General features: G+C 42.1%; 1 protein-coding gene across 5 annotated transcripts in view; it reads left to right on the forward strand.

Moving 5' to 3' along the window:
- Nucleotides 1–25,553, forward strand: part of PID1 (phosphotyrosine interaction domain containing 1) — a 349,321-nt gene that overhangs the window by 176,558 nt on the left and 147,210 nt on the right. For all 5 annotated transcript variants that reach the window (XM_051849081.2, XM_070070104.1, XM_008259278.4 and 2 more), the window contains one exon: nucleotides 22,594–22,740. In XM_051849081.2, coding sequence (XP_051705041.1) covers nucleotides 22,606–22,740 — 135 coding nt within the window. In that variant the 5' untranslated portion in view covers nucleotides 22,594–22,605. The remainder of the gene's footprint in view (nucleotides 1–22,593; nucleotides 22,741–25,553) is intronic.

Consider the following 25,553-nt stretch of genomic DNA (forward strand, 5'->3'; position numbering starts at 1 on the left):
GTCAGGCTACTTGGGTCAGGAGGTGAGGGGTTTCAGAGAAGTCTTTCTAGATGTGATGGTCATTGAGAGAAATGTCAGCAGACTATTAAAGTTGAGATTTCGACAATATTTGATGTTTCTTTTCCTCAACTCTCCTGCAGGTATCATGTGCAGTCACTAAGTTCTTGGTCTTAACAGATGTGTGTACAGCACAGTGCTCTGCACCAAGCTCTATCAGAGTGCATCCGGGCTTGGCCACACTCTGGCATAGCATCCTCCTGACCACTTGAAGCCCAGGGACAAAACTGTTGGTTTCCTTCCAATCTTGCAAGATTATGTTCAATCCTGAATCTAACAAAATTAGTACTGTAGAGGAATTTTGTCTAGCAAAGATGAAATGAGACATGGACATAAATGCCTGTGTATTTGTAACATGTATGTGCAGGGTTGGACACAGGACTCACCGACCCCGGGAAGCCAACCATTTCCAATGTGAATGTGAAGGTGCTGCGGGGCATCCTTGGGGACTGAAGTTCCTCTGGGCAAATGTGAGGAACAGTGCTGGAATCGCAAACTCATACGTAACATTTGACCTGGTTTCCACATCTTAGCATTGTTTTGTCTGACTTTTCTCATTTTTTCATTGTTCTATTTTGTTTTTCTTCTCTGCTGTGTACCCTCAATTATTCCTTTAGAGGAAGAGAAGCCCTCAGGGCTGTTTCTCCCTGTGCACTTGCTTGCGTCAGGTTTTCCAAGACATTGTGTATCACAGAATGATGTACCTCTGTATCTCAACCACTGTTTAACTACAAGTAGCTTACATTCAACTTCACATGAAATTCATGTGTGTTTCCTTTTTAAATGATAGAAGGTGCAGATTAGCAAAAAGGCAACAAAAGAAAAAGGGGAAAATTACGTGGGATTCAACAGCCTAGGAAGGACCACTGTGACATTATTGTGTATTCGCTCCCCAATATTTTAAAATGGCTGTCTATATTTAAATGACAGAAAATTGGATGAGAAACAAATACAGATGTGTGTGTGTGTGTGTGTGTGTGTGTGTTGGTACTGGTCACTCTTCTAGATATTTCTAGATATTTTGTGTGAATGAGGCTTGGGGGAAATGTTGCAGAATGGTACAGAATCTGAGCTCTGACATCAGAATACCTAAGAATGACTCTGACCTGTTTTGTTTAGAAGATTATTGGAAACTAAATGAGAAAAATCTTTGCAAAGTGCCTGCCACTTAATTAAAGGTGTGGATTTCACACACATGCTTATGTCCAGTCTCCTATCCCGGATGTCTGTGAGAGTTTTCAAGAAAGGTATTTTTGGTCCTGTTTGATGGAGAAGAGATTGTGGCTCAGAAAATAAACACAACTGGGCCAAAGTCAAATATTTAGATGCATGATTGAACCTAGGATTTTCAAGTTCTAAACCCTGATGGTATGCCTCATACTACTTATTTCAACATCAGATGTGTTGTACAGTGCTAAGGGATGATTTGACAGCTACCTTGTCAGCCCCTCACACGGATGCAGAAATGGCCCAAGATGACTCACTGGTCCGAGAACTGAGCCATTTATTAAGTGTCTGGGTTCTGGCCCTGCTTGTCTCTGAAGCCAGCAGCTTTGCCTGACCTCAGATTTGTTGCTTTACTTCTCTGGGCTTTAGTTTTTTCGACTGTGAAATGCAGGAATTGATCTAAGTCATCTGGAAGGAGGTTCCTATTCTTAGTATTCTGTAGTTCTGGGCAATTCCTCCTACAGAGAATTGCAGGATTCATGTTTCCTCATTTACTTGGGAGGAAGGATGAGGATTAGTGTAACCGTAGGAGGAGGTGTCTGAGAAGGGAGGGAGGGAGCTGACCACAACCAGATAGTGGCCAGCATCCATGAAGACATAAATATCTGAATTGGACAAAGACAAAGTTTGAGGGGAAGGGTCTTTGGAAGTGATACGTAGCATTAATGTGCACTTCAGAACATTTCATTTGTGTCTTCCCAACACAAAACATTCCTGACCGCACTTAGTGTTTAACTATTAAAAGTATGAGTTTGACTACTCAACATAGGATGTAGAAAACTGGAGAAAGCATCACTTTCACTTCACCTTTAAGAAAAAGCTAGGTAAGTTATGAAATCATAGCTTAGATAAGACCTGTTAGCTGGAGTTATAATACCTCCAGCTAGCCTGAAATATATAGAACAAAGTCCTCCAGAAACAGATTAAAAATAAATTTTGGCAGAGCATGGGTGTAACCTGGCCTATGATACAGAAGGATAAAAACTCAGCTAAATTTATTAACAGTTCCTTACAGGTTAATTGTGGGATAGCAGAGAGTATAGAATACCTTGGAGCTGAGAACCTAGGTAGAGTTTATACTAGCCCACAGGTTCTTCTAAACATATCACCACTAGAGCTGAGGAGAGATTAGGAGCCAGACTAGACACCTGGAGCTTTCTTTGATGGTTTAGGTCTGGGTGGGTAGCTACCATGTATAAAGCCCCACCTGGATTCTTCTCCCATAAGGAACTAAAGACTTCACAGCTACGCTGAAAGTGGAAAATCTTGTTGTTCTTAGAGTATAGGTGAAGATCACTTGCAACTTGTAGAGGGGAACGGAAAACAACAAATCCTCTACACTTGGGATCAAGGCAGGAAACTGCCCCAGATCCATGCCATCACAGGTCCCCCCAAGCTGGGTCAGAGACAGGAACCATGAGAAAGCCTCATTCCTGAGTATAAATAACACAGGGCCTGCCCAAGACTAAAGTAGAAAATTGAGAAGACCCCTTCCCTGCCTCCCCACCCTCCACCCCAGGAGAATGAGGAGAGTTACCCTTTCTGCAACAGAGAAGTCTGAAAGTTTAAGGGGGAGCAGGAGCTTTGAGACACCAATGATACTGAGACAATATTGGTGTTGTACCTTCCAGCCAACCAGATGCCATCAAAGGACAAGGTAATGCTAGGGGAAACACATAGCCTGTGCTATAGCAATCAAACCCAAACCAAACCTAGACTAGACTGTCTTGACACTCCACATTAATTAACCTGAGCAACAGAAGAGATGTGGTCATTTTCATTATAAATGCTATTGACTTCAGACCCTGATTCACATGATGTTTGGCATTCAATCAAAAATAGTTGGGGAAAAAATGCCTTGTGCAGAGACAAAGTTATCAACATAACTGGAATCAGAGATAACGAAATTTAAAATAATGATGCTGTGTGTATGTGTGTGTGTGTGTGTGTGTGTTCCTCAAATTAAACAAAAATGGCTGGGTGAACATTTGGTCTAGTGGTTAAGATACCATTTGAGATGCCTGTATTCTACATCGGAGTGCTCCCAATTCTACCTCCCTGCCAGTGTAGACTCTGCAAGGTGATTGGGTCCTTGCCATGTATATGGGATACCTGGATTGAGTTCTTGGCTCCTGGCATTGGTCAAGCCCAGTCCAAGCCATTGTGGACATTTGAGGAATGAATCAGTGATGGGAACGCTATCAGTCTATCTATATCTCTGTCTCTTGAATAAAAATAATTTTAAATAGCAATGAGTATTATATTAAAAGATCTAATGAAAAAAGTATATATTATATATGAACTGATGTGGAATTTTAGCAAAGAAATAAAAACGACAAGAGTCCAGCATTAACTACCAAGAAAAACAATAGAAACAACAACAAACAAAATAAAAGAGTTGAAGAAGGTCTTCATTGAGCTTATTAGTAGGTCCAATATAACCAAAGGAAAAATAAGTGAATTTGAATATAAGTCAACAGAAATTACTCAAGCTGAAACTCAAATAGAAAAAGGAGTACATAAAAATGGAACAGAAGATACAAGCCTTGTGGGACAATGTCAAATGACTTCAGTGTAGGTAGTTAGAGTTCCAGAAGAAAACGAGAGAGACAGAATGGGAAGAATTGTGAGAAATATACCAAGAGATTTTGACAGGGTAAATGTGGTTAGGGGTCTGTGGGTACTTGTTGTATTATTCCTCACAATTTTTGTTTTGTAAATTTAGAATTTTTAAAAAGGAGATAAAAGAAATATTGAAGAGATAATAGCTTAAAATTTCCAAAAAGTGAAATATATCAAACCAGAGATGTACAGATCTAAGAGGCTCAGAGAACATGAAAGAAGATAAATATTGAGGAATCTCCAGACTGACTTCTATAGTGGCTTGACCAGTTTGCATTCCCACCAACAGTGGGTTAGTGTCCCTTTTTCCCCACATCCTCGCCAGCATCTGTTGTTGGTAGATTTCTGAATGTGAGCCATTCTAACCAGGGTGAGGTGAAACCTCATTGTGGTTTTGATTTGCATTTCCCTGATTACTAATGACCTTGAACATTTTTTCATGTGCCTGTTGGCCATTTGGATTTCCTCTTTTGAAAAATGTCTATTGAGGTCCTTGGCCCATCTCTTAATTGGGTTGTTGGTTTTGTTTTTGTGGAGTTTCTTGATCTCTTTGTAGATTCTGGTTATTAACCTTTATCTGTTGCATAGTTTGCAAATATTCTTTCCCATTCTGTCGGTTGTCTCTTCACTCTCCTGACTGTTTCTTTTGCAGTACAGAAACTTCTCAATTTGATGCAATCCCAATAGTTGATTTTGGCTTTGACTGCCTGTGCCTCCCGGGTCTTTTCAGAAACTCTTTGCCTGTGCCAATATCTTGAAGGGTTTCTCCAATGTTCTCTAGTAACTTGATGGTGTCAGGTCGTAGATTTAGGTCTTTAATCCATGTTGAGTGGATTTTTGTGTAAGGCGTAAGGTAGGGGTCTTGCTTCATGCTTCTGCACGTGGAAATCCAGTTTTCCCAGCACCATTTATTGAATAGACTGTCCTTGCTCCAGGAATTGGTTTTAGATCCTTGATCAAATATAAGTTGGCTGTAGATGTTTGGGTTGATTTCTGGTGTTTCAATTCTGTTCCATTGGTGTATCCATCTGTTTCTGTACCAGTACCATGCTGTTTTGATTACAACTGCCCTGTAGTATGTCCTGAAATCCGGTATTGTGATGCCTCCGGCTTTGTTTTTGTTGTACAAGATTGCTTTAGCTATTCGAGGTCTCTTGTGCCTCCATATAAATTTCAGCACCAATTTTTCCAGATCTGAGAAGAAGGTCTTCGGTATCTTGATTGGTATTGCATTGAATTTATAAATTGCTTTTGGGAGAATGGACATTTTGATGATATTGATTCTTCCAATCCATGAGCATGGAAGATTTTTCCATTTCTTGGTATCCTCTTCTATTTCTTTCTTTAAGGTTTTGTAATTTTCATCGTAGAGATCTTTAACGTCCTTGGTTAAGTTTATTCCAAGGTATTTGATTGTTTTTGTAGCTATTGTGAATGGGATTGATCTTAGAAGTTCTTCCTCAGCCATGGCATTGTCTGTGTATACAAAGGCTGTTGATTTTTGTGCATTGATTTTATACCCTGCTACTTTGCCAAAATCTTCTATGAGTTCCAATAGTCTCTTAGTAGAGTTCTTTGGGTCCCCCAAATAAAGAATCATGTCATCTGCAAAGAGGGATAGATAACCCTACCGTTCGACCCAGCCATCCCACTCCTTGGGATTTACCCAAAGGAATTTAAATTGGCAAACAAAAAAGCGGTCTGCAGCCTAATGTTTATTGCAGCTCAATTCACAATAGCTAAGACCTGGAACCGACCTAAATGCCCATCAACGGTAGACTGGATAAAGAAATTATGGGATATGTACTCTTTAGAATACTATACCGCAGTAAGAAACAACAAAATCCAGTCATTTGCAACAAAATGGAGGAATCTGGAACACATCATGCTGAGTGAAATAAGCCAGTCCCAAAGGGACAAATACCATATGTTCTCCCTGATCGGTGACAACTGACTGAACACCAAAAAGGAAACCTCCTGAAGTGAAACGGACACTATGGGAAACGGTGACTTGATCAGCATAGCCCTGACTGCTAATGGACAACTTAATACATTATCCCTCTTAGTAGTTTTTTTGTCTGTTCTACTTAATATGACTGGTTTACTTCTGTAATTAATACACAGTTATTCTTAAGTGTTAAAAATTAACTGAAATGTGATTCCTGTTAAACATAAGAGTGGGAATAAGAGAGGGAAGAGATGTATAATTTGGGACATGCTCAAGCTGACTTGCCCCAAATGGTAGAGTTAAAAACATACCAGGGGATTCCAATTCAATCCCATCAAGGTGGCATGTACCAATGCCATCTCACTATTCCAAGTGATCAATTTCAGTTCACAATTGATCATAATGAAAGGACTAAGAGTCAAAGGGAGCACATAAACAAGTCTAGTACCTGCTAACACTAACCGATAGAATAAATAAAGGGGAGAGTGATCCAACATGGGAAGTGAGATACTCAGCAGACTCATAGAATGGCAGATGTCCTAAATAGCACTCTGGCCTCAGAATCAGCCCTAAAGGCATTCGGATCTGGCTGAAAAGCCCATGGGAGTATTTCAGGCATGGAAAGCCACGACACTCTGGCAAAAGATCTCTGCGAGTGAGATCCCAGTGGAAAGAACAGGTCATCAAAGAAGGAGGTACCTTTCTCTGAAGGGAGGAGAGAACCTCCACTTTGACTATGAGCTTGTCTAAACAAGATAAGAATCAGAGAACTCAGAGGGCTTCCATAGCCTTGGAAACTCATGACCGGAGCATAGGGAGACTACTGATGCCATAGACAGGAGTGTCAACTGGTAAAGTCAACAACAGGAGTCACTGTGCACTTACTCCTCATGTGGGATCTCCGTCCTTAATGTGCTGTGTATTGAGATTTAATGCTATAACGAGTACTCAAACAATATATTTCACTTTGTGATTTTATGGGGGTGCAAACTGTCAAAATCTTTACTTAATGTATACTAAACTGATCCTCTGTAAAAAAAAAAAAAAAAGAAAAAAGAAAAAAAAAAGAAATTATCAACTCCCAACTTGACTCTCACTGGGATTAAACATGACAATAGGTCTGATCTGATTTCATCATCATTTAAAAAAAATCATCTATTATTTTTCACTTTATGTTTCTGTGTGAGAGCAATCTGTTGAAATCCTTACTTAATGTATACTAAGCTGATCTTCTGTATATTAAGATAATCGAAAATGAATCTTGATGTGAATGGAAGGGGAGAGGGAGTGGGAAAGGGGAGGGTAGTGGGTGGGAGGGACGGTATGGGGGGGAAGCCATTGTAATCCATAAATCGTACTTTGGAAATTTATATTCATTAAATAAAAGTTAAAAAAAAGAAGATAAATATTGAAAAAAGCCACAAAACTAGATTCAGCATGTTCAAACAGTAGAACGTAGAAAAATCTTGAATGCAGTTAATGAGAAAAGAGGTATTTCAGAAGGAAAAGTAAGAATTATATTTGACTTCTTGTCAGAAACTAGAATACGAGTTAGGCTACAATGCAGTAATATCATTATAGTGATAAACTGTACCGTGAATTAACCCAAAAGTTAGTTTCAAAAGATATTAATGGAAAGTGTAAAAGTGATATTTAGCAATAATTACAAAAAATTCACAAAAACAAGGACTACTTCCTGTTTTTAAACTTTCATTTTTTAAATGATTTATATTTTTACAGTAATAGCAAAAATACTGTGAAGAACTCCCAGGTGTCTCCAAATAATGCCATTTTAGGGATTGGCATAGTGGTACAGCAAATTAATCCATCGCCTGCAATGCCACTATCTCGTATGAGCACTAGTTCCAATCCAGCTCCCTGCTGATTTGATTGGGAGGATGGCCCACCCTGCCACCTGGGTGGGAGACTTGGATTGAGTTCCAAGATCCTGGCTTCTGTCTGGCCTACCCTGGGCCATTTTGACCATTTTGGCGCAAACCAATAGATGGAAGATCTCTCTCTCTCTCTCTCTCTCTCTCTCTCTCTCTGTAACTCAGCCTTTCAAATAAATAAATATTTTTAAAGAATAACATTTAATGCAATTATAGTACAATAACAAAAATCAGAAGTAACATTGGTAAAATACTATGGCAGGGCTGGTGCTGTGGCACAGTGGTTTAAGCTGCATCTGTAGTGCCAGCATCCCACAGGCGATGGTTCAAGTCCCAGCTGCTCCACTTCTGATTTAGCTCTCTGCTAATGTGCCTAGGAAAAGCAGCAGAGGATGGCCCAATTAGGCCCCTGCACCCATGTGGGAGACCAGGATGAAACTCCTGGTTCCTGGCTTCTGCCTGGCCCGGCTCTGGTCATTGTGACCATTAGAGAATGAACCAGTAGATGGAAGATTCTCTCTCTCACTCTCTCTCTCTCTCTCTCTCTCTCTCTCTCTCTGTGTGTGTGTGTGTCTCCCTCTCACTATAACTCTGACTTTCAAATAAAATAAGTAAATCTTAAATAAATGAAATACTATGGCAGTTTTCACACCCTGTTCATATCACAAGAGTTGTCCTACTAATGCCTTCTCTGGAGTTGACCTCAAGTCAAGGCCAGGTCCTTTGGTTAGTCCTCATGTCCCTTTAGTGTCCTAGTCTCTCCAGCTCTGTCATCCTCTCTTTGACAACCTTAACATTTTTGAAGATTTCTCACTGGTTCTTTTTTTAAAGATTTATTTATTTACTTGAAAGGCAGAGTTATGGGGGCAGGGAAGGGATCTTTCATCTGCTTGTTCACTCCCCAAATGGCTGCAGTGGCCAGGGCTGGGCCAGGTGGAAGCCAGGAGCCAGGAGCTGCTTCTGGGTCTCCCACATTGGTAGCGGGCACTCAGGCACATGGGCCATCTTCTGCTGCTTTCCCAAGGCATTAAGCAGGGAACTGGATCAGAAATGGAGCATCCGGGACACAAACTTGTACCCACATGAGGTGCCAGCATCATAACTAGGGGCTTTACCCACTACACCACAATGCCAGCCCCTACATTTCTCTTTTTAAACTAGTATTTTCTGGGAGATTATTTGAGACAAAATGTATATCTTGATTCTTATCATAAATATCCCACCAATTTTAGCCTCAAAATTATTTATGTGTGAAACAATATTACTGAGGTGTTTGCTAAGTGATGACTACAGATTTCTCTTATTTTTTCTGTATTTATACAGTGTAATTCCATTGTAAGCAGGGATGTTTCTTCCTTTCTTCTCTCCCTCCCTTTCTTGCTTCCTGTCTTTACATCTGTCTTATTATATCAGTATTGCTCATTACTGTTTCCTTGAGTCTATGGGTTATAAGCCTTTACAATAGTTGTTTGTTATTGTCAGTCAAATTGTCTGCTGTTGGCCACTAGATGTACCTGAGGTTGAATCCAGTGTTCATTTGACGTGTCCCTATTATTTGATGACAACTTTCTTAGTTTCTAGCTTCACAAGATGTTTTAGGCTCATCTTGTTCGTTCCTTTCCCCAGCCCTAAATCAGCTCTTTGTCCAAGAAGAAGGACTCCTACTATTCATTTTATGGTGAGCCCTGTCAATGCAACAGTTATAGTTCTGAAGTCAGCACAGAGGGTTAAAATCCAACATAGTTAAAATTTTACCTGGAAGTTTCTTAGGAAGCGGTCTGTTAGAAATAAGGATTTGTTGGTCAGGCTGTGAGTCTCTCCATATGAAGGCAGGAGAGCAGAGCGGATGCTGTGGTGCTGGGATCATGGCAGGACAAGCATTCGGGAATTTTCTTCCCCTCTCTGATGGGGTCTTGGTTGAGAGCGGTGCTACAGAAGCTGTAACCAAAGAAGGAATTACACTCCCAGAAAAATCTCAAGGAAAGAAAATAAGAAATCTGGATTTGTTTCTTAGTGTGTTCAACTCCCGTGTTTTCCTGTAGCAAGGAGCACCAAGTGAAGCAGGTTGTTTGAAGGACTCTATTACAGCAAACCATTCACTCAGAAAAAGAACTTGAGGTACACTTGACTTGCAATAAGCTCATATGCTGGAAGTGCCCAGTTGGGCAGGTTTGGATATTTGTATACAGTCATGAAATTGTCACCACAAGGCTTCCCTCTTCGGTTTCCATCTTTTCCCTGCATTCCCTATCTGTTCCCACTGATCTGCTTTCTGTCACTACATGTGGATCTATATTTCCTAGAATTTTATACAAATGGAACCATATAATGTGTTGTTGGTGGTGTTTGCGTTATTAGGGTAATAATTTGATGATTGATGTATGTTGTAGCACATAAGTTTATTCCTTTTTATTTTGTTGAATAGCAACATTCTCTTGTATGGATATGTCGCAGTTTATCTGTTCACTTTACAAGGAACACTGGGTTGTTTCCAGTTTTTAGCTGTTAAAATTATAGGTTCTGTGAATATCTCTATACAGGCTCTTATAGCTATCTGCCTTTATTGCCAAGTTGCTATTGCTAGACCATTGTTAAATTGTGGAGGTTTATTTATTGGTTCTGTGTCTTTCCAGCTTACTAAACGCAGTTTTGATTCTTATAGCAGTTTTTTGTAGGCTATGTTCGTACACATAGATGATCAAGTTGTCTATAAATAAGAGAGTTTTTCTTCTCCCTTTCCAATGTGGAATCTTCATTTCTTTTGCTTGTCATATTACACTGGCTAAAACCTCTGGTGCAATACTGAATGTATGGGATACAGGTTTTAAAAATACATTTATTTATTTGAAAGGGAGAGCAACAGGAAGAGAAATACAGAGAGATCTTCCATCCACTAGTTTACTCCCCAAATGACCATAAGAGCTTGGGCTGTGCCGGGCTGAAGCCGATTACCAGGAACTCCATCCTGTTCTCCCACATGGGCAGCAGGAGACCAAGTGGTTGGAGCATCTTCTGCTGTCTTTGCAAGCTCATTAGCAGGCAGTTGGATCAGAAGTGGAGTAGCGGGGCCAGTGCTGTGGTGTAGTGGGTGGAGCCACCGCCTGCAGTGCCAGCATCCCATATGGGCACCAGTTCCAATTCTGGCTGCTTCTCTTGCGATCCAGCTCTCTGCTGTGGCTTGAGAAAGCAGTGGAAGATAGCCAAGTGCTTGGGTCCTTGTACCCACCTGGGAGGCCTAGAGGGGGCTCCTGGCTCCTGGCTTCGGGTCAGACCAGCTCTGGCTGTTGGGACCATTCACAGATTGACCAGCAGACAGAAGATCTCTCTCTCTCTACCTCTTTGTAACTCCACCTTTCAAATAAATAAATAAATCTTAAAAAAAAAATTAAGTGGAGGAGCTGGTGCTAGAACCAGCACTCTGATATGGGATGCCGGCATTGCAAATAGTGGCTTAATACCCCACATCACGATGCCAGACCTGAAATATAGTTTTAATATCATTATTTTTCTCATTGGAATATCTGTGAATCTTGGGTAACTTTTGTGAGTTGATTTTTTTTCTCTCCATTATAGTTTTTATTATCATGGGTTTTTTTGCATGCCTGGTGAGTTTAGATTGGATGTCAGACATCTTGAATTTTACTTTTTGGATACTGGATATTTCTGTATTATTACAAATATTCGTGGACATTGTTGTTGAATTCCATTAAATTACTTGGAGACAATTTGACTCTTTCTGTTCTTTTAAGATTTGTAGGTAAGACCATAGTGTTTAGTGCAGTCCTGATTATTCCCAACTCCTGAGACTACACTGTCTGCCTTGGGTACTCTATCTAGTACCTTGTGCCTCTGGACTTTTTCCCAGCCTGGCTGGTGTGAACAGACCATGGAACTGGCTCTGGGTGAACACCCACACTCTAATCTTTCATCCTTCCCAGAGGTTCTTTTTCAGTCCTAGTTTCTTTTCTTGCATATACTGATTGGTACGCAGCTGAATCTTTAAGGTTGAAATTCTGAAGGTTTAGAGAATTCTCTGGGTGATTCTGTCCTCTTTTTTGTCTCTTAGACTTTCGTCTCTGTCTCTTAGCTCAGGGAGTCTGCTGAGCCCTGCCTGTATTTTTCCTTACTGCAGTGCGGCCTGAAAACTTTGAAGCCGGGCAGCTGTACAGCTGACCTCATTTGTTTCACATCTCTCAGGGATCTCTGTTTGCATTTCATTGCCTGAATCCTCACCAACGGTTTCATATTTTGTTTCAGGTTTATTTGGTTGTTTTAAGTGGGAGAGTCATTCCGGTCCTTGTTAATTCTTCTTGATTGAAAGTGCAAGTAAAAAATATTGATCTTCGTCACTTGAATTATATTCAGTGCAGCAAGATACTGAGGCTACCAGGGTCATGTGGGAGCAATTTCCTCAGAGAACAGCAAAGCCTCACATGCTTATTCCTGGCCCATACTCCTTGCACAAAATGACAGACAAGCACAAGGCCTATTTATACCATTATCATTCTCTACCAGCCACTCATGTACACTCTCTTGGCTGAGTTTTTGCAGTAAAAATATAGACATGGCCTAATTCAGCTGTACTTGGTTTATTTTCACTAATAAATGCAACTTCTGTTCTGTATTGCTAGCATTTGCCAATATACATCAGTAATTGCAAGTGAAGATGGCTATAAGGGCCAACCAAGTAATGTGTAGGAGTGAATTTAGAGAGATGTGAAACTACTGTAAGTGCAAGGGGCACTATATCATATACAGGAGAAAGATGACCTGGGAGCAAGGGGGGACAAAACCCGTCAGTGGAGACGTTGTGACATGAGCAGGGGCGAATTCTTATCTGGAGGAAACACAAGTTTGCGTCTACAAATCTTATAACTTTTCGAAACAAATGGAAATGCAGATGTTGATCATATATCTCTCAATTTAAAAAAAGCTTTCTCAAATTTTAATTGTAAGGCAGTCTGCAAATCACAGAGCATAGGTGAAAGTCTTTCAGCTTGTGAATGACTTACTCCTTGGGACAGTGAGTGTGTGTGTGTGTGTGTGTGTGTACCCATGCACACACATATAACATCACCCTTATGTATTCAGAGGTCCCTGTTTATCTGCAGGGATACATTCCAAGACTGCTCACTGCACACCTGCAACTGTGAATGGTATTAAACCCTAAGTACATTTTCCTGCACATATATTCTTATAATATTTATAATTTAAGTTAGTCTTGTTTTTAACTTCGGGTTCTTGGTAATGCAGACCCTAAAGAGTCAGTGCTGATGGTTCAAGTAGTGGGGTTCCTCTTACCCCTGCAGGAAACCTGGTTTAGGGTCTGGCAGTGACTTAGCCCAATCCTTTGCTGTTGCAAGCATTAGGGGAGTGAACCAGCAAATAGGAGCTGTCTCTCACTTTGTATCTGCCTGTGTCTCTCTGCTTCTCAAATAAGTAAGTAAAAACTTGAAAAAAAAAAAGAAAGAAAATTAAGCTGGAACATTTGAATCAGATGGTTACTAGAAAAATTACATCAAGAAAGTAAATGTCAATTGGTGTAGGTCTTTCTTTTCTTAAACTACCAGACTGACATGAACTGCATAAACTTTAATTCTTGAAATCAAATGGTTCAATTTTGTGTAAGCCGCCTAGATTTTGGGAGATGGTCCAACGATGCTTTAGTTTATGAAAGGGCAAAAACAAAGTAGAATAGCAAAACGTTTCCCATTAAAAAATGTTTAAATGAAAGTTTAATTAATTTTTTCTTTTATTCACTTATGAAATTACTCTTTTTTGGATACTGTTTGATGTTTTCTTTTTTAAATTTTTTTTAACTTTTATTTAATGAATATAAATTTCCAAAGTACAGCTTATGGATTACAATGGCTTCCCCCCCATATCTTCCCTCCCACCTGCAACCCTCCCCTTTCCCGCTCCCTCTCCCCTTCCATTCACGTCAAGATTCATTTCCAATTCTCCTTATATACAGAAGATCAGTTTAGTATATATTAAGTAAAGATTTCAACAGTTTGCACCCACATAGAAACACAAAGTGTAAAATACTGTTTGAGTACTAGTTATAGCATTAAATCACAATGTCCAGCACATTAAGGACAGAGATCCTACATGAGGAGTAAGTGCACAGTGACTCCTGTTGTTGTCTTAACAAATTGACACTCTTGTTTATGGCATCAGTAATCACCCTAGGCTCTTGTCATGAGCTGCCAAGGCTATGGAAGCCCCCTGAGTTCACTGACTCTGATCATATTTAGACAAGGCCATAGTCAAAGTGGAAGTTCTCTCCTCCCTTCAGAGAAAGGTACCTCCTTCTTTGATGACCTGTTCTTTCCACTGGGATCTCACTCGCGGAGATCATTTAGGTGTTTTTTTTTTTTTTTTTTGCCAGAGTGTCTTGGGTTTCCATGCCTGAAATACTCCCATGGGCTTTTCAGCTGGATCCTCATGCCTTAAGGGCTGATTCTGAGGCCAGAGTGCTGTTTAGGACATGTGCCATTCTATGGGTCTGCTGTGTATCTCACTTCCCATGTTGGATCATTCTCTCCCTTTTTTATTCTATCAGCTAGTATTTGCAGACACTATTCTTGTTTATGTGATCCCTTTGGTTCTTAGTCCTATCATTATGATCAATTATGAACAGAAATTGATCACTGGGACTAGTGAGATGGCATTGGTACATGCCACCTTGATGGGGTTGAGTTGGAATCCCCTGGTATGTTTCTAACTCTACCGTTTGGGGCAAGTCAGCTTGAAATTACTCTTACTTATATATGTTATTTGCTTGTTATGTACAACACACTTGATTTTATGGCATTTATTTTTGTAAAACTACTAGAATAAATATTTAAAAGTGGAAACCTAAGAATTGGTGTCAGACAATGAGCAACATAGCTCATTAAAGTCTGCAAAAGAGCGCACCATTGTTTCTTTACTCACAATTGGGGCCTGAAGATAATGAATTTGAAAAGTAGAGTGACAGGCAGAGGGAGACAAGGAAAGGAGAGGAGGAGAGGGAGATATCTTCTATCCATTGCTTCATTCCCCAGATTCCTACATCAGCCAGGGCTGGGCCAAACCAAAGCCTGGAGCCAGGAACTCTACCCGGGTTTCCCACGTGGGCGATATGAACCCAAATACTTGGGCCATCACCTACTGGTTCCCAGGCACTTTAGCAGGAAGCTGAATGGGAAATGGTGCTGGGACTCAGTGCCAGGTGCTCAGATATAGGGCACCAGTTTCCCAAGCAATAGCTTAACTTCCTGCATCACAAGGCCCTCCCGCGAATAGACCTCACTGGGAAGAAGTGGTAGAAAATGTAAGAACCACAAGCCAGTTTCACTAATTTTCCCATATCCCCAAAGAAACAAAATTACATGTGATTATGAATGGAATATCAAAGCCCACTGATTTTTAGACACTGAACACATTAACATTTGTCTGGGTTACTGGCATTTTCCATACATCTGATTCACTCGTTCCTTGTGGTTCTCTTAAGAAGAACATTTGCAATATTTTTGAAAGTTGATTAGTCCATTAACTGAATTGGCAATTTGCAAGATACAGCTGACCATTATAGTCAGCCTTCATAACTCTAGGACAGACAACTGAAAGATTGAAATTTTAATGGGTTTCCTGTGTCTTGAGTGAAGAGAGTGTTCCAGTTATCTTATGAAGAGAGGAAGCAGAATTTTCCTTCCAAAGGTGCTTTATATTTTGGACACAGAATCAACACAAAGGTGAGATACCCTCAATTTGAATTGGTAAAATATGTAAATCTCTGCCTGCCGAACTGTCAGAGATTAATGTCTGAATAGAAGTAGGAGGCAGCGCCAACTGTAAAATTATACAGGGCATGGTGATTATCCCGTCCACATAATGGGGCTTGATTTAGAGACCCTATTTTGGGATCACACATAAAGCACAAAATGCAGAAAGCCTTGCTTTGTTGAATTTGTCCAGGGCAGTGCCCTAATTTCCCCCAGCATTATTCACTTCCCTTTAAGAATGAATAGCACATTTTCTTTATGGAAGTCTGCGCTTCCGTGATTGGGGGGCACTTGCGTTTCCAAGCTCCTCTATTAAATTCTTCTTTTGTTGCCTTTTGATAATGCCACTGGATTATGTTATTTTAAGTTGCCTTATCTTGATTCCACCTGTTTGCCCAGGCAAAATACCCAGGCTCTAAGGTTTATATGCATGGCATAGCATTTTGAAGTTGACAGCTGAGAAGACTGAGCCCAGAAAGTAGAAGGCTGTGAGGTTCTGGCAGAGCTGACTGAGAGCATAGCATGTGAGTCTTTGCAACCTGCTAAGGATGCTTGCCACCTGGCCCAGGTGCCATTGTAGGTACACTCTTTGGCTGTCTCCTGTGGCGTGGAATTCATCTCCTTTTGACAGTAGTTCGGAGGGCTTTACCTTGAACATGGATAACCTGGACTGTATGACCTGTTTTAATGTCTGGTCGGTACTCTGTCATAAAAGACTCAGCCTGTTCAAACTCTTTTTGAGATAATGATATTATTTGGGGCATACGCCGTGGTGTAACAAGTAAAGCTGCTGCCTGGGACTCTGGCATCCCATTTGGGCGCTGGTTTGAGTCCCGGCAGCTCCATTTCCAATCCAGCTCCTTGCTAATGCACCTGAGAAAGCAGTGGGGGATCCTCAAATGCTTGAAGCCTTGAATCTGTGTAGGAGACCCAGAAGAAGCTCCTGGCTCCTAGCTTCAACCTGGCCCAGTCCTAACCATTGTAGCCATTTGGGGTGTGAACCAGTGAATGAAAGATCTCTCTCTCTCTCTCTTTTTCTCTCTCCCTTTCTCTCCTCTGTAACTCTTTCAAATACATAAATAAACCTAAAATAATAGATAATTTATTAATATTTTTGCAGTTTAAAACTGATAAAGTTCTCTTAATTTTTTTCTTGGTGGCTCCAATTTGTTTACACAGATGTAGGGATTTTTTTTTTTCATCATAAAGTAAATTTTTCCCAGACTTTCTTAGTTTTTTCGGTCAGATACTTCTAGCTTGATTAAGCATGAAAGGAAATTGGCTTGTATTTTAGGTGCATCCATGGATGGATACAACTCAAACACAGCTGGACCCAGGGACCCAATGATGCAGGTGCTTGTCTGTGTGGTTTCAGTCTCAAATTGACCTTGAAAAGTTAAAGGTCACCAGCAGCTCTGGACTCAGATCTCCAGTCCAGCAAACCTGTGTGTCCTTCTCCCAGAAGACTCTGTTGGGCCAGTCTTGAGTTTCCTCAGAGCCTTTGGGTAGGGTTGGGTGGTCCCCAGGTTATTATCACTTTGTATCACATATTCTTTGTGTTGCAATGTCAGAGGGTGGGGAATTGTACCTGACAACCCCATTCCACAAGGCAGCAGATAATAGTGGAGAAATTTCTCTAAGGAAGGGAGTAGGGGAGTTTTATCAGAAGCAACTATAGCTATCACATTTCTACCACTAAAGATTTACAAAAGAGACTCCAAGTTATGTAAGATGTTAATTTGCAGGTGAGAGTTTTGGTGCATTGATTAAATCGCAACTTGGGATGTCCGCATCCCATATCAGAGTGCCTGGGTTGGAATCTCAGCTCCACTCCCGATTCTAGCTTCCTGCTAATGTGCACCCTGGGGAATGGTGGTGATGGCTGAGTTAGTTGGATCCCTGCCACCCACATGGAAGTCATGGATTGAGTTCTGGTCTCCTAGGCATTTGGGGAGTGACAAAACCATTAACAGAAAACAAAGTTAAAGGAACACTTTTTTTCTATTTCAAATATTGTCCTTGCCTCTCTCTTTTAACTCTTCTAAGCAACTCACACAGATTGCACTTGTCGGTTGATCCAACAGTCTCCTCCAACTGTGAGAAACGCTTTCCAGCAGAGACTAACATTTATTCTACTTCCAGCTGTGCCTGTAGCACAGCATTTGCTGCACACAGGTGTTCCCAAAGGTATGTGGGATGAATCAGCGCTGGCGTGTGTGGCACACGCCTGGCTGGCTGGGGTGCCAAGGCTCTCAAGAGTTAGGCAACTGAGGTTGCACAGCACACTGTGTAGAAGCTGGAATTTGAACTTTGCTGTTTTCCTAACCCCAGTTTGGGCTTTTTCCTCCTTCTGTTTGTTTGTTTATTTAACTTGGATCTCCAGCACAAAGATCAAGGGGGCAGGGTATGTGCCCAGTCCACAGCTTCCCATCTCTCTGTGTGCTGTGCCTGAGTTAACAGTGGTAGAGTTGGTCCGTGCAATGGTGACAGTGAGGACAGGAAGTCAAGCTCAGGACTTTGGGTCCCTGTGGGTTGTCCAGCCGTCCTCAGAAGCAGGCTGGTCTAGCGCCATCTTCAGGATCTTCCTGTGTGACAGAGCCGGCTGACATGATCTGTGGTTTCAACTATCTCTGCAAAACCTCAGCAAGAAACAGGCAGGAGAGAATCCCCTACCTCTTCTTCCTCCTCAGCCGTTGGCCCCAGTTCTTCCCCATAGAGGCAAACTTAGCTCTTGCCTTTCAGTGATCCACACTGCTCTTCCCAGATCGCTCACCCTGCTTTGCAGCTGAAACTCCGCTCACATCACTGAGGCGCAAAGACAGAGTCTTTCACATGAACGTAATGGGTTCCCCACACTGTTTTCCTTCTAAACCTGAATCAATACTCTGGGAGGCTTAAGGACTGGTCTCTTACTGACACTGAAAAATATAATAGAGCTGGTTCTTATATTTCTTTCTTTTTTTTTTCCTAAAGATTTTATTTATTTATTTGACAGGTAGAGTTACAGACAGTGAGAGGGAGAGACAGAAAGGTCTTCCTTCTGTTGGTTCACTCCCCAAATGGCCGCAATGGCCGGAGCTGCATTGATCCAAAGCCAGGAGCCTGGTGCTTCTTCCCAGTCTCCCAAGCGGGTGCAGGGGCCCAAGCACTTGGGCCATCTTCTACTGCTTTCCCAGGCCATAGCAGAGAGCTGGATTGGAAGCGGGGCAACCAGGACTAGAACTGGCACCCACATGGGATGCTGGCACCATAGGTGGAGGATTAACCTACTGCGCCACCGCGTCTGCCCCAGTTACTACATTTCTTAAAGGTGGCTGTATCAACCACGGTTCAGCCAGGAAGGCAACACTAGTAGGACATGTGTATTGAGAGATTTATTCAAGGAATTGGCTGATGCAGTTGTGAGAGCTGGCTAGCTAAGCCTGAAATTGTGAGGCAGGCAGTCAGGAAGGGTGCCCTTGATCCCTAGCCTGGGGCTGATGCTGGCATCCACAAGAGGGATGTCTTCCTCTTTGGAGAACCCTGAGCCAGCTCACTTATGATCTTTCAGTGGGTTGAAAATGCCCCACCCAGACTACCTAGGATGAGTTCCCTTACTTCAGAGCATCTGATTATGGACTTAACTGTATCCATAAAATACCTTTACGACAATGCCTACATTTCTGATTGATTGAAGAACTGGGCAAATGGCCTAGGCAAGTTCACACATAAAACTGACCATCTGAGTGGGTGATTTGTGTACTTGTGACAGCCAGGCTTTGTCCGGCTGTAAATTCCTGAACCTTTACTGCCTTTCAACTAAGTCATTGTTTTTGGAGATTTATCCTTAGAGGGATGCATTTGAATATGCGTTTCATTATTTAATTCTTTCCATGCTGTGTTGGTTTCCTAAGCCACAGGAGCTACAGAAAGGACAAGTTGGATGAGGTAGTGAACAGGAGTAGTCTGCGAATCTTGATGTGGAGACCACTGGTTTTCTGTTTGTAATACTCATGTTTCTTTGTTACCTTATAGTCATTATCTTCCACAAATACTTGTCGGGCATCTGTGATGTGCCAGGAACTGTTTTAAGCCTTTGAGGTGCTTCACTGAATCAAATGCTCTCTGTTTATATTGAGCCCATATTCTAGTGGAAAAAAGCAAATAACCACCTAATTCTCTAGTGCTGATAAGTAGTGATAAGTGTTAAGAATAATAAAGTAGGGGAGGGTCGGGCCTTTGGTTGAATGATTCAGATACTGGTTAAGATACCAGAGTCCCACATTTGAGTACATGAGTTTGGTTCCTGGCCTTGGCTCCTATTCCAGCTTCCTGCCAATGTATACCCTGGGAGGCAGTGGTGATGGTGTGAGTGTTTCGGAGTGTTTGGATTGAGTTCCCGGCTCCTGATTTCAGCTGCAGCCAGGGACTGTTGTGGGCATTTGGAAAGTGAACTATTGGATAGGAGCTCTCTTTCTTTGTCTCTCTAATTAAAAAAAAAAAAAAAAACAACAAGGGAAATGAATATACAGTGGTGAGGATTTATGTGTGCAGAACAACATACACAATTTGTGGGGCCCAGTGCAAAGGGAAAAGTCTATGTCTTATTCCAAAAGCAGAGGAGGGGGAATGCCATTAAATATTCTAAAACATAAAGCATTTTCCATTTTCTGTGAATCTATTTCTGGAAATCATGGTGTTTTGTTATTATTATAATCTAGTCAGTGCTCTAAGTAAAGAAATTAAGAATTTAGTTTATTGTCAAGAACTTAGTATTCATCTTTTTATTGTAGGGTGCCCACTTTAAATGCAAATATAAGAGCAGGATCATTGAAATTGCACAGTTTGTACGTTCTCATTCCTACTGCACTTAATTTTTTAGCAGAACAGTGAAAGCCCTGCACAGAACCAACAGCCCTGTTCAGATGGCACCGTTGGCAGATGCCCATTCTGCTGGCGCCCTTCAGCGTTGAGTACTGTGCTCTGTATGCATAGAGCCTTATGTGATTCCACAGGCTCCTGAGTTGGGAGGATCTCACAGGAGCAGGGCTGCAGTAATCCTGCCTTTCCCTTTCCTTCTAAGGTGCCATCTTCACCCACATGCTGGCTTCTCACAGGGAAGAGAGAAGGGTGGGTGGGAAAGGGGCTGATGGGATTCCTTGGCAGTTCACAATTCTTAGAACACAGCTGACTTGCTTCTGCATTTGAAGCCAGGCGAGGCCTCTGCACATGGAAGTGCCCATGCTTAGTCACAGACTCAACATGCTTATCTTGGATGTATGCCTTTTGACTCTTGCTACATCCCTGTGTCATTACAGCTCTCAGGATTCTGTAGTACCGGACGTGACTAATGCATATAAGTAGCAAGAATGGGAGAGGCACGTGGAATGAATACCTCCTTTACTCATATACGAGAGTTCTCCAAAAGGTTCCTGGAAAAATGGAGTTAAATTTATTTTGATCTTAAAAATCCATGCATAGGTTTTTTTGTTGTTGTTGTTTGTTGTTGTTGTTTTTGACAGGCAGAGTTAGACAGACAGACAGAGAGAAAGGTCTTCCTTCCGTTGGTTCACCCCCCAAATGGCCACTACAGCCAGGGCGCTGTGCAGATCCGAAGCCAGGAGCCAGGTGCTTCCTCCTGGTCCCCTATGTGGGTGCAGGGCCCAAGCACCTGGGCCATCCTCCACTGCCTTCCTGAGCCACAGCAGAGAGCTGGACTGGAAGAGGAACAACCGGAACAGAACCGGCACCCCAACTGGGACTAGAACCTGGAGTGCCAGTGCCGCAGGTGGAGGATTAGCCTAGTGTGTTGCAGTGCCAGCTGCATAGGTTTTCCTTAATACACATTTTCATGGAATTTTTGAAAAGACACCTTGTGTGTGTGAATATGTTCTGCTGACCATTGGACTTTGCTTATGAAATACAAGTCCAAAGATAAAATTATTAAGAATTTCAAGGTGGTGACATTAAATCAAAAGCATTAAATCAAATATGGCGTCCCTCTGAATAGTGTGCTCTTTATGCATAGAGCCTTATGTGATTGCACAGGCTGCTTGTGCACTCTGCTGTATCCTGTTGATGAGGAGAGAAAATCCCCATGTAGGTGAACAAGCAAGGCTTGCTTATAGATATCTAGGGACAGGGAACCCTGTTTAGAGGTCCCAGGGCGAGTGTGTCTTTGGCTTACTCTCAGAAGAAGGAGGAGACCACTCTGACGGGATCCCTAAGTGAGGAATAGGAGATGAAATCAGAGAAGAAGAGAGCCCCTGAATCATGCATGGCCTTGAAGACCGAGGTCAGGACTTGAGATTTTCTATGAGAAGATACAAAGACTTGGCAACAATTTGAGTAGAGGTCTGGGATACCACTAGTAGATGTTAAAGGGATCCCTCCAGCCACCATGTGGCAACACTTTCACTAGGGACAAGGTTGGAGGAGATGGTGCCAGTTTGGATGCTGTTATAAGAGACCAAGCAAAGATGGGGCCATGAATTGTGTGCAATAGATAGCAGTGATAAAATATGATCACCTTCTGAGTGTGTTTTGAAACAGGTCCAACAGGAGTTACATATACAGTGGATCTTTACCTAGGGCCTGGCAGATAAAAATGGCCCAGTGAGATGTAATAGCGAATTCCCTGAGGTTTTATAGCAGGTGCATGAAAGAACTGGGGGAGGCAGAAGGAGTCTGGTGTACCTCTTCATCTGTTCTGTTCTTCTTCACTATCTCTAGACTTTTCCCAAAATAGCTGTTGTAACATCCTCATACATAAAGATTTCATCTCTAAGATTTCACCTGTATGTCAGATCTTGGAGGAGTTTCTCAGAACATATGGTCCTGGATGGGGCAACTGTACCACGGATCCCTGTCTTCATGGTCTCTGCCAAGGGATAGGCTTTCTTGTAGTTCATTATCGTAGCATCTTGACAGCAGTGTCAACCACCTACCCATGCCTCATCCAAGAGACTAAATATCTCTTGACCTCCCCTACTAAACCTGAGTTAATAAAACATAGATTTTGCTACTGGCTTTGATATACAGTTGCACTCACACAAGTCCAGATGATTTAACTACTTTTGGCATCCTTTATTCTTTTCAGCACTTTCAGACCATGTTGAAGTCCAAGCTGAATGTCCTAACACTGAAGAAGGAGCCTCTGCCAGCGGTCATCTTCCATGAGCCAGAAGCCATCGAGCTGTGCACTACTACACCACTGATGAAAATGAGGACCCACAGCGGCTGCAAGGTACAGGGTGCATGGCCCACAGGGGTTCTCTTGCTGGGACAGGTTCAAGGAGGAGTGGCCTTGAGACCCTTGATGGCTTTTGAATTCATATCTTGCCCTTGTAATCTTCATCATTTGGGGGCACACATTAAAGACATAGGCTTTATTATGCATGAATAAGATCATATTCTCCCCACATTCTCTAGCACTGTGACACTTCAGGCCTCCAAACCAAGTTTGAGCCTTAATTATACTTCTTCCCTTTGTATTTGCAATCTGAATAAGACATTTTTTAATGAATTAAAAAAAAAAAAACTAAACCAGTTTTTCAGTAGTTGCACTCTCTGCGTCCTTTGAGGGTGATTCTGCATTTTTGCTTTGCTTCAGCTCCCAAAGTTTGTTCTCGTATTCATGCCTCAGAATCTATAAAAGAGCATTTTTCATTTATGCAAACTATAATGCCAGCCTGGAAAAATCCTAGAAATGAAAGATAATTTTGGTGAGCTTTTGGATTCTTTCTCATATGCTCTTCTTTGTTCCTTAAGTTGATGAATACAGTGATTGGTTTAGGGGAACACAGAAATGTGTTTTGTACATATTGTGTTATCGGAAATTAGTTTTGAACAGTGGGAAAAAAGAAGCAAAGAAAATGCATGTTTGCATATGGATTTCTCATGACCTTGTGGCTATGTCCTTATTGCTTGATCTACCCTTCCTTTCTCTTTCTCTTATTACTGGAGCAGTGGTTCCTGGGCAGCCCAGGTCAGGTTGGAACCTCTGGCCGTCTTGGGCAGTGGTGTATGCTCAAACCTTCCACACTTCCATTCATTCCATGCAGCTCACTATGTGCTCAGTCTCTGCCAGGTCCTGAGGCACAGTGTGAGAAGACAGACCAGCATCTTCATAGCATTTAGCTGCTAGCTGGTGGGCCAGGGAGGAAAAAATACGCATCAGCCAGCATTGGTTGGTGAGAGAGCCTGAGTACCTGGGAGGTTGTGTTGAGTAATGGGGTTGGGCTTGGAAGAGCACTGTGGTCATGGCAAGGAGTTGAGATTTTGTTCTAATTACAGTGAGCTTTAGGCAAGTGAGTTATATGACTGCATCTTTAAAAATGATGTTGAATGGGGTCTCTGGTAAGGTGAACGCCCAGCTCCCTAGGGGCAGTTGCCAGGGACTCAGCTTTAGCTGGAGAGAGTTGAGTCCACAGAACTGGCCTTGGGTCCACCATCGTTAACGTTCTTGGTGAGTGGGTGATACCAAGGAATTATAAAAATGCTCATGAATTTACAAGTAGTGTGAGACCAAATCTGCTGTACCTTCTTCAAAGCAAGATGCAGTCCACAGGGACAAATATACAGAGCAGAGTTGAGGGTGATAAAATCTTCAGAGTGTGTCCAAAAAAGAAGGGGGAAAAAATCCCACAATTACAGAAAGAAAAGAACCCAGCATTTTAATCTAGGCATAAAAAAGCTTGTGTGTGTTTGGGTGGGGTGAGGGGAACAAACACGGAGGAGGTATGAGATATTTGCTAAGGGAATAAAAACCATCCTTGTTTTGAAAAGGAGTATGGGGGTCACGATTCATAGACTGATTTTTTTTTCTGTGTACTGCCTTAGGGTTTGTTCATTTGTTTTACTACTGAAAGGATGTTGGAAAAAAATAATAGGAATTCAGAAGAGCACACCAAGGAGGGTGAAGGCTGCCCTGGTATCCCGGCATGTGGCCGGCAAGATACAGCAAAATGAAGTAATGTTTTCAGTTAGACACAGGGTCGAACTAGCACCCCACTAGGTTGTTAGACATCTTTGGTGTCTGTATTGCTAGAAATCCTGAAGAGGAAATTCTGGGCATGGATAATCATCAGGGACGAGGGCCAGGGCCTCTTGAGGTCCTATCCAGCATTATCATTCTGTCTGAGAACTCTCACTGTGCCATTCTCCAAACTGTGTACTACAACTTCATCATCTAAATGGTAACTGGATTTACTTCCTTTAGTTCTCAAGGGCAGTATCATGTTTGTGTTCGGAGTCATAGTCCTTGGTTGAAAAAAGACAAAGGTAGGTGTTTCAACCTTCAAGTTTCTTTTGAAAACCCCCAGACTTCCCACAAGGTTTTCCGATCATCTTCAAGAACAAAGTCCAGTGTTTGTGCTCTAATTCTTGTGAGCAACATAGCTCTCAAGATGCCAGCTGCAGAAGGAACTCTGTCACTCGCTCACGTGTCCCAGGAATAATGAGCATAATGTAGCCCAGGCCCAGCTGCCGGGCCAGCACACGGGACCCTCTAGCTCCACACTGCTCTTTTTTGCTGACAGCTCTCAAGTCCTGCTTGCATAACATTGAGTTTGTGGAGGAAAAGAGGAAGGAGAAGGCAAAGGGAAGGGGGTTGAAATGGGATACGGTTAATACCATGGAGACCCACGGTCATCTCAGAGTTCCCATTTCTTCTGATCTGTATTCCCTGTGGGTCCTGCCGGGCTGGCTTTGCTGGGCTATTCATGTTTCAGGCAGCTGGGTCTTTGTGTGTTCTCCTCTTTTGCTGCCACTGTTTTTCCTGGAGTTGTGTTATTTAACCATGCAACCCACTGCATCCCATTAGGCTTCTTGTTGAAAGGGTTTTGCGTATCAGATGCTGTGTCTGACTCTGCGGCAGCGAACACTGTTTGTCACATGCCTCTCATCCTGCCCAGTGCGATAGAATCCCAGGTGGCTTCCGTTTGTTAGCAAACATCATCTGATTCATAGCCATGGAAACCTACTGTGTGCGTGGAATCTTGGCAGAAGCAATCAGAGTAGGTGTGGTGGAGGAAGCAGTGTACAGCCAAGTAGAAGGAA

This window comes from Oryctolagus cuniculus, chromosome 3 (genome assembly GCF_964237555.1).
Source record: "Oryctolagus cuniculus chromosome 3, mOryCun1.1, whole genome shotgun sequence".
Lineage (NCBI taxonomy): Eukaryota > Metazoa > Chordata > Mammalia > Lagomorpha > Leporidae > Oryctolagus > Oryctolagus cuniculus.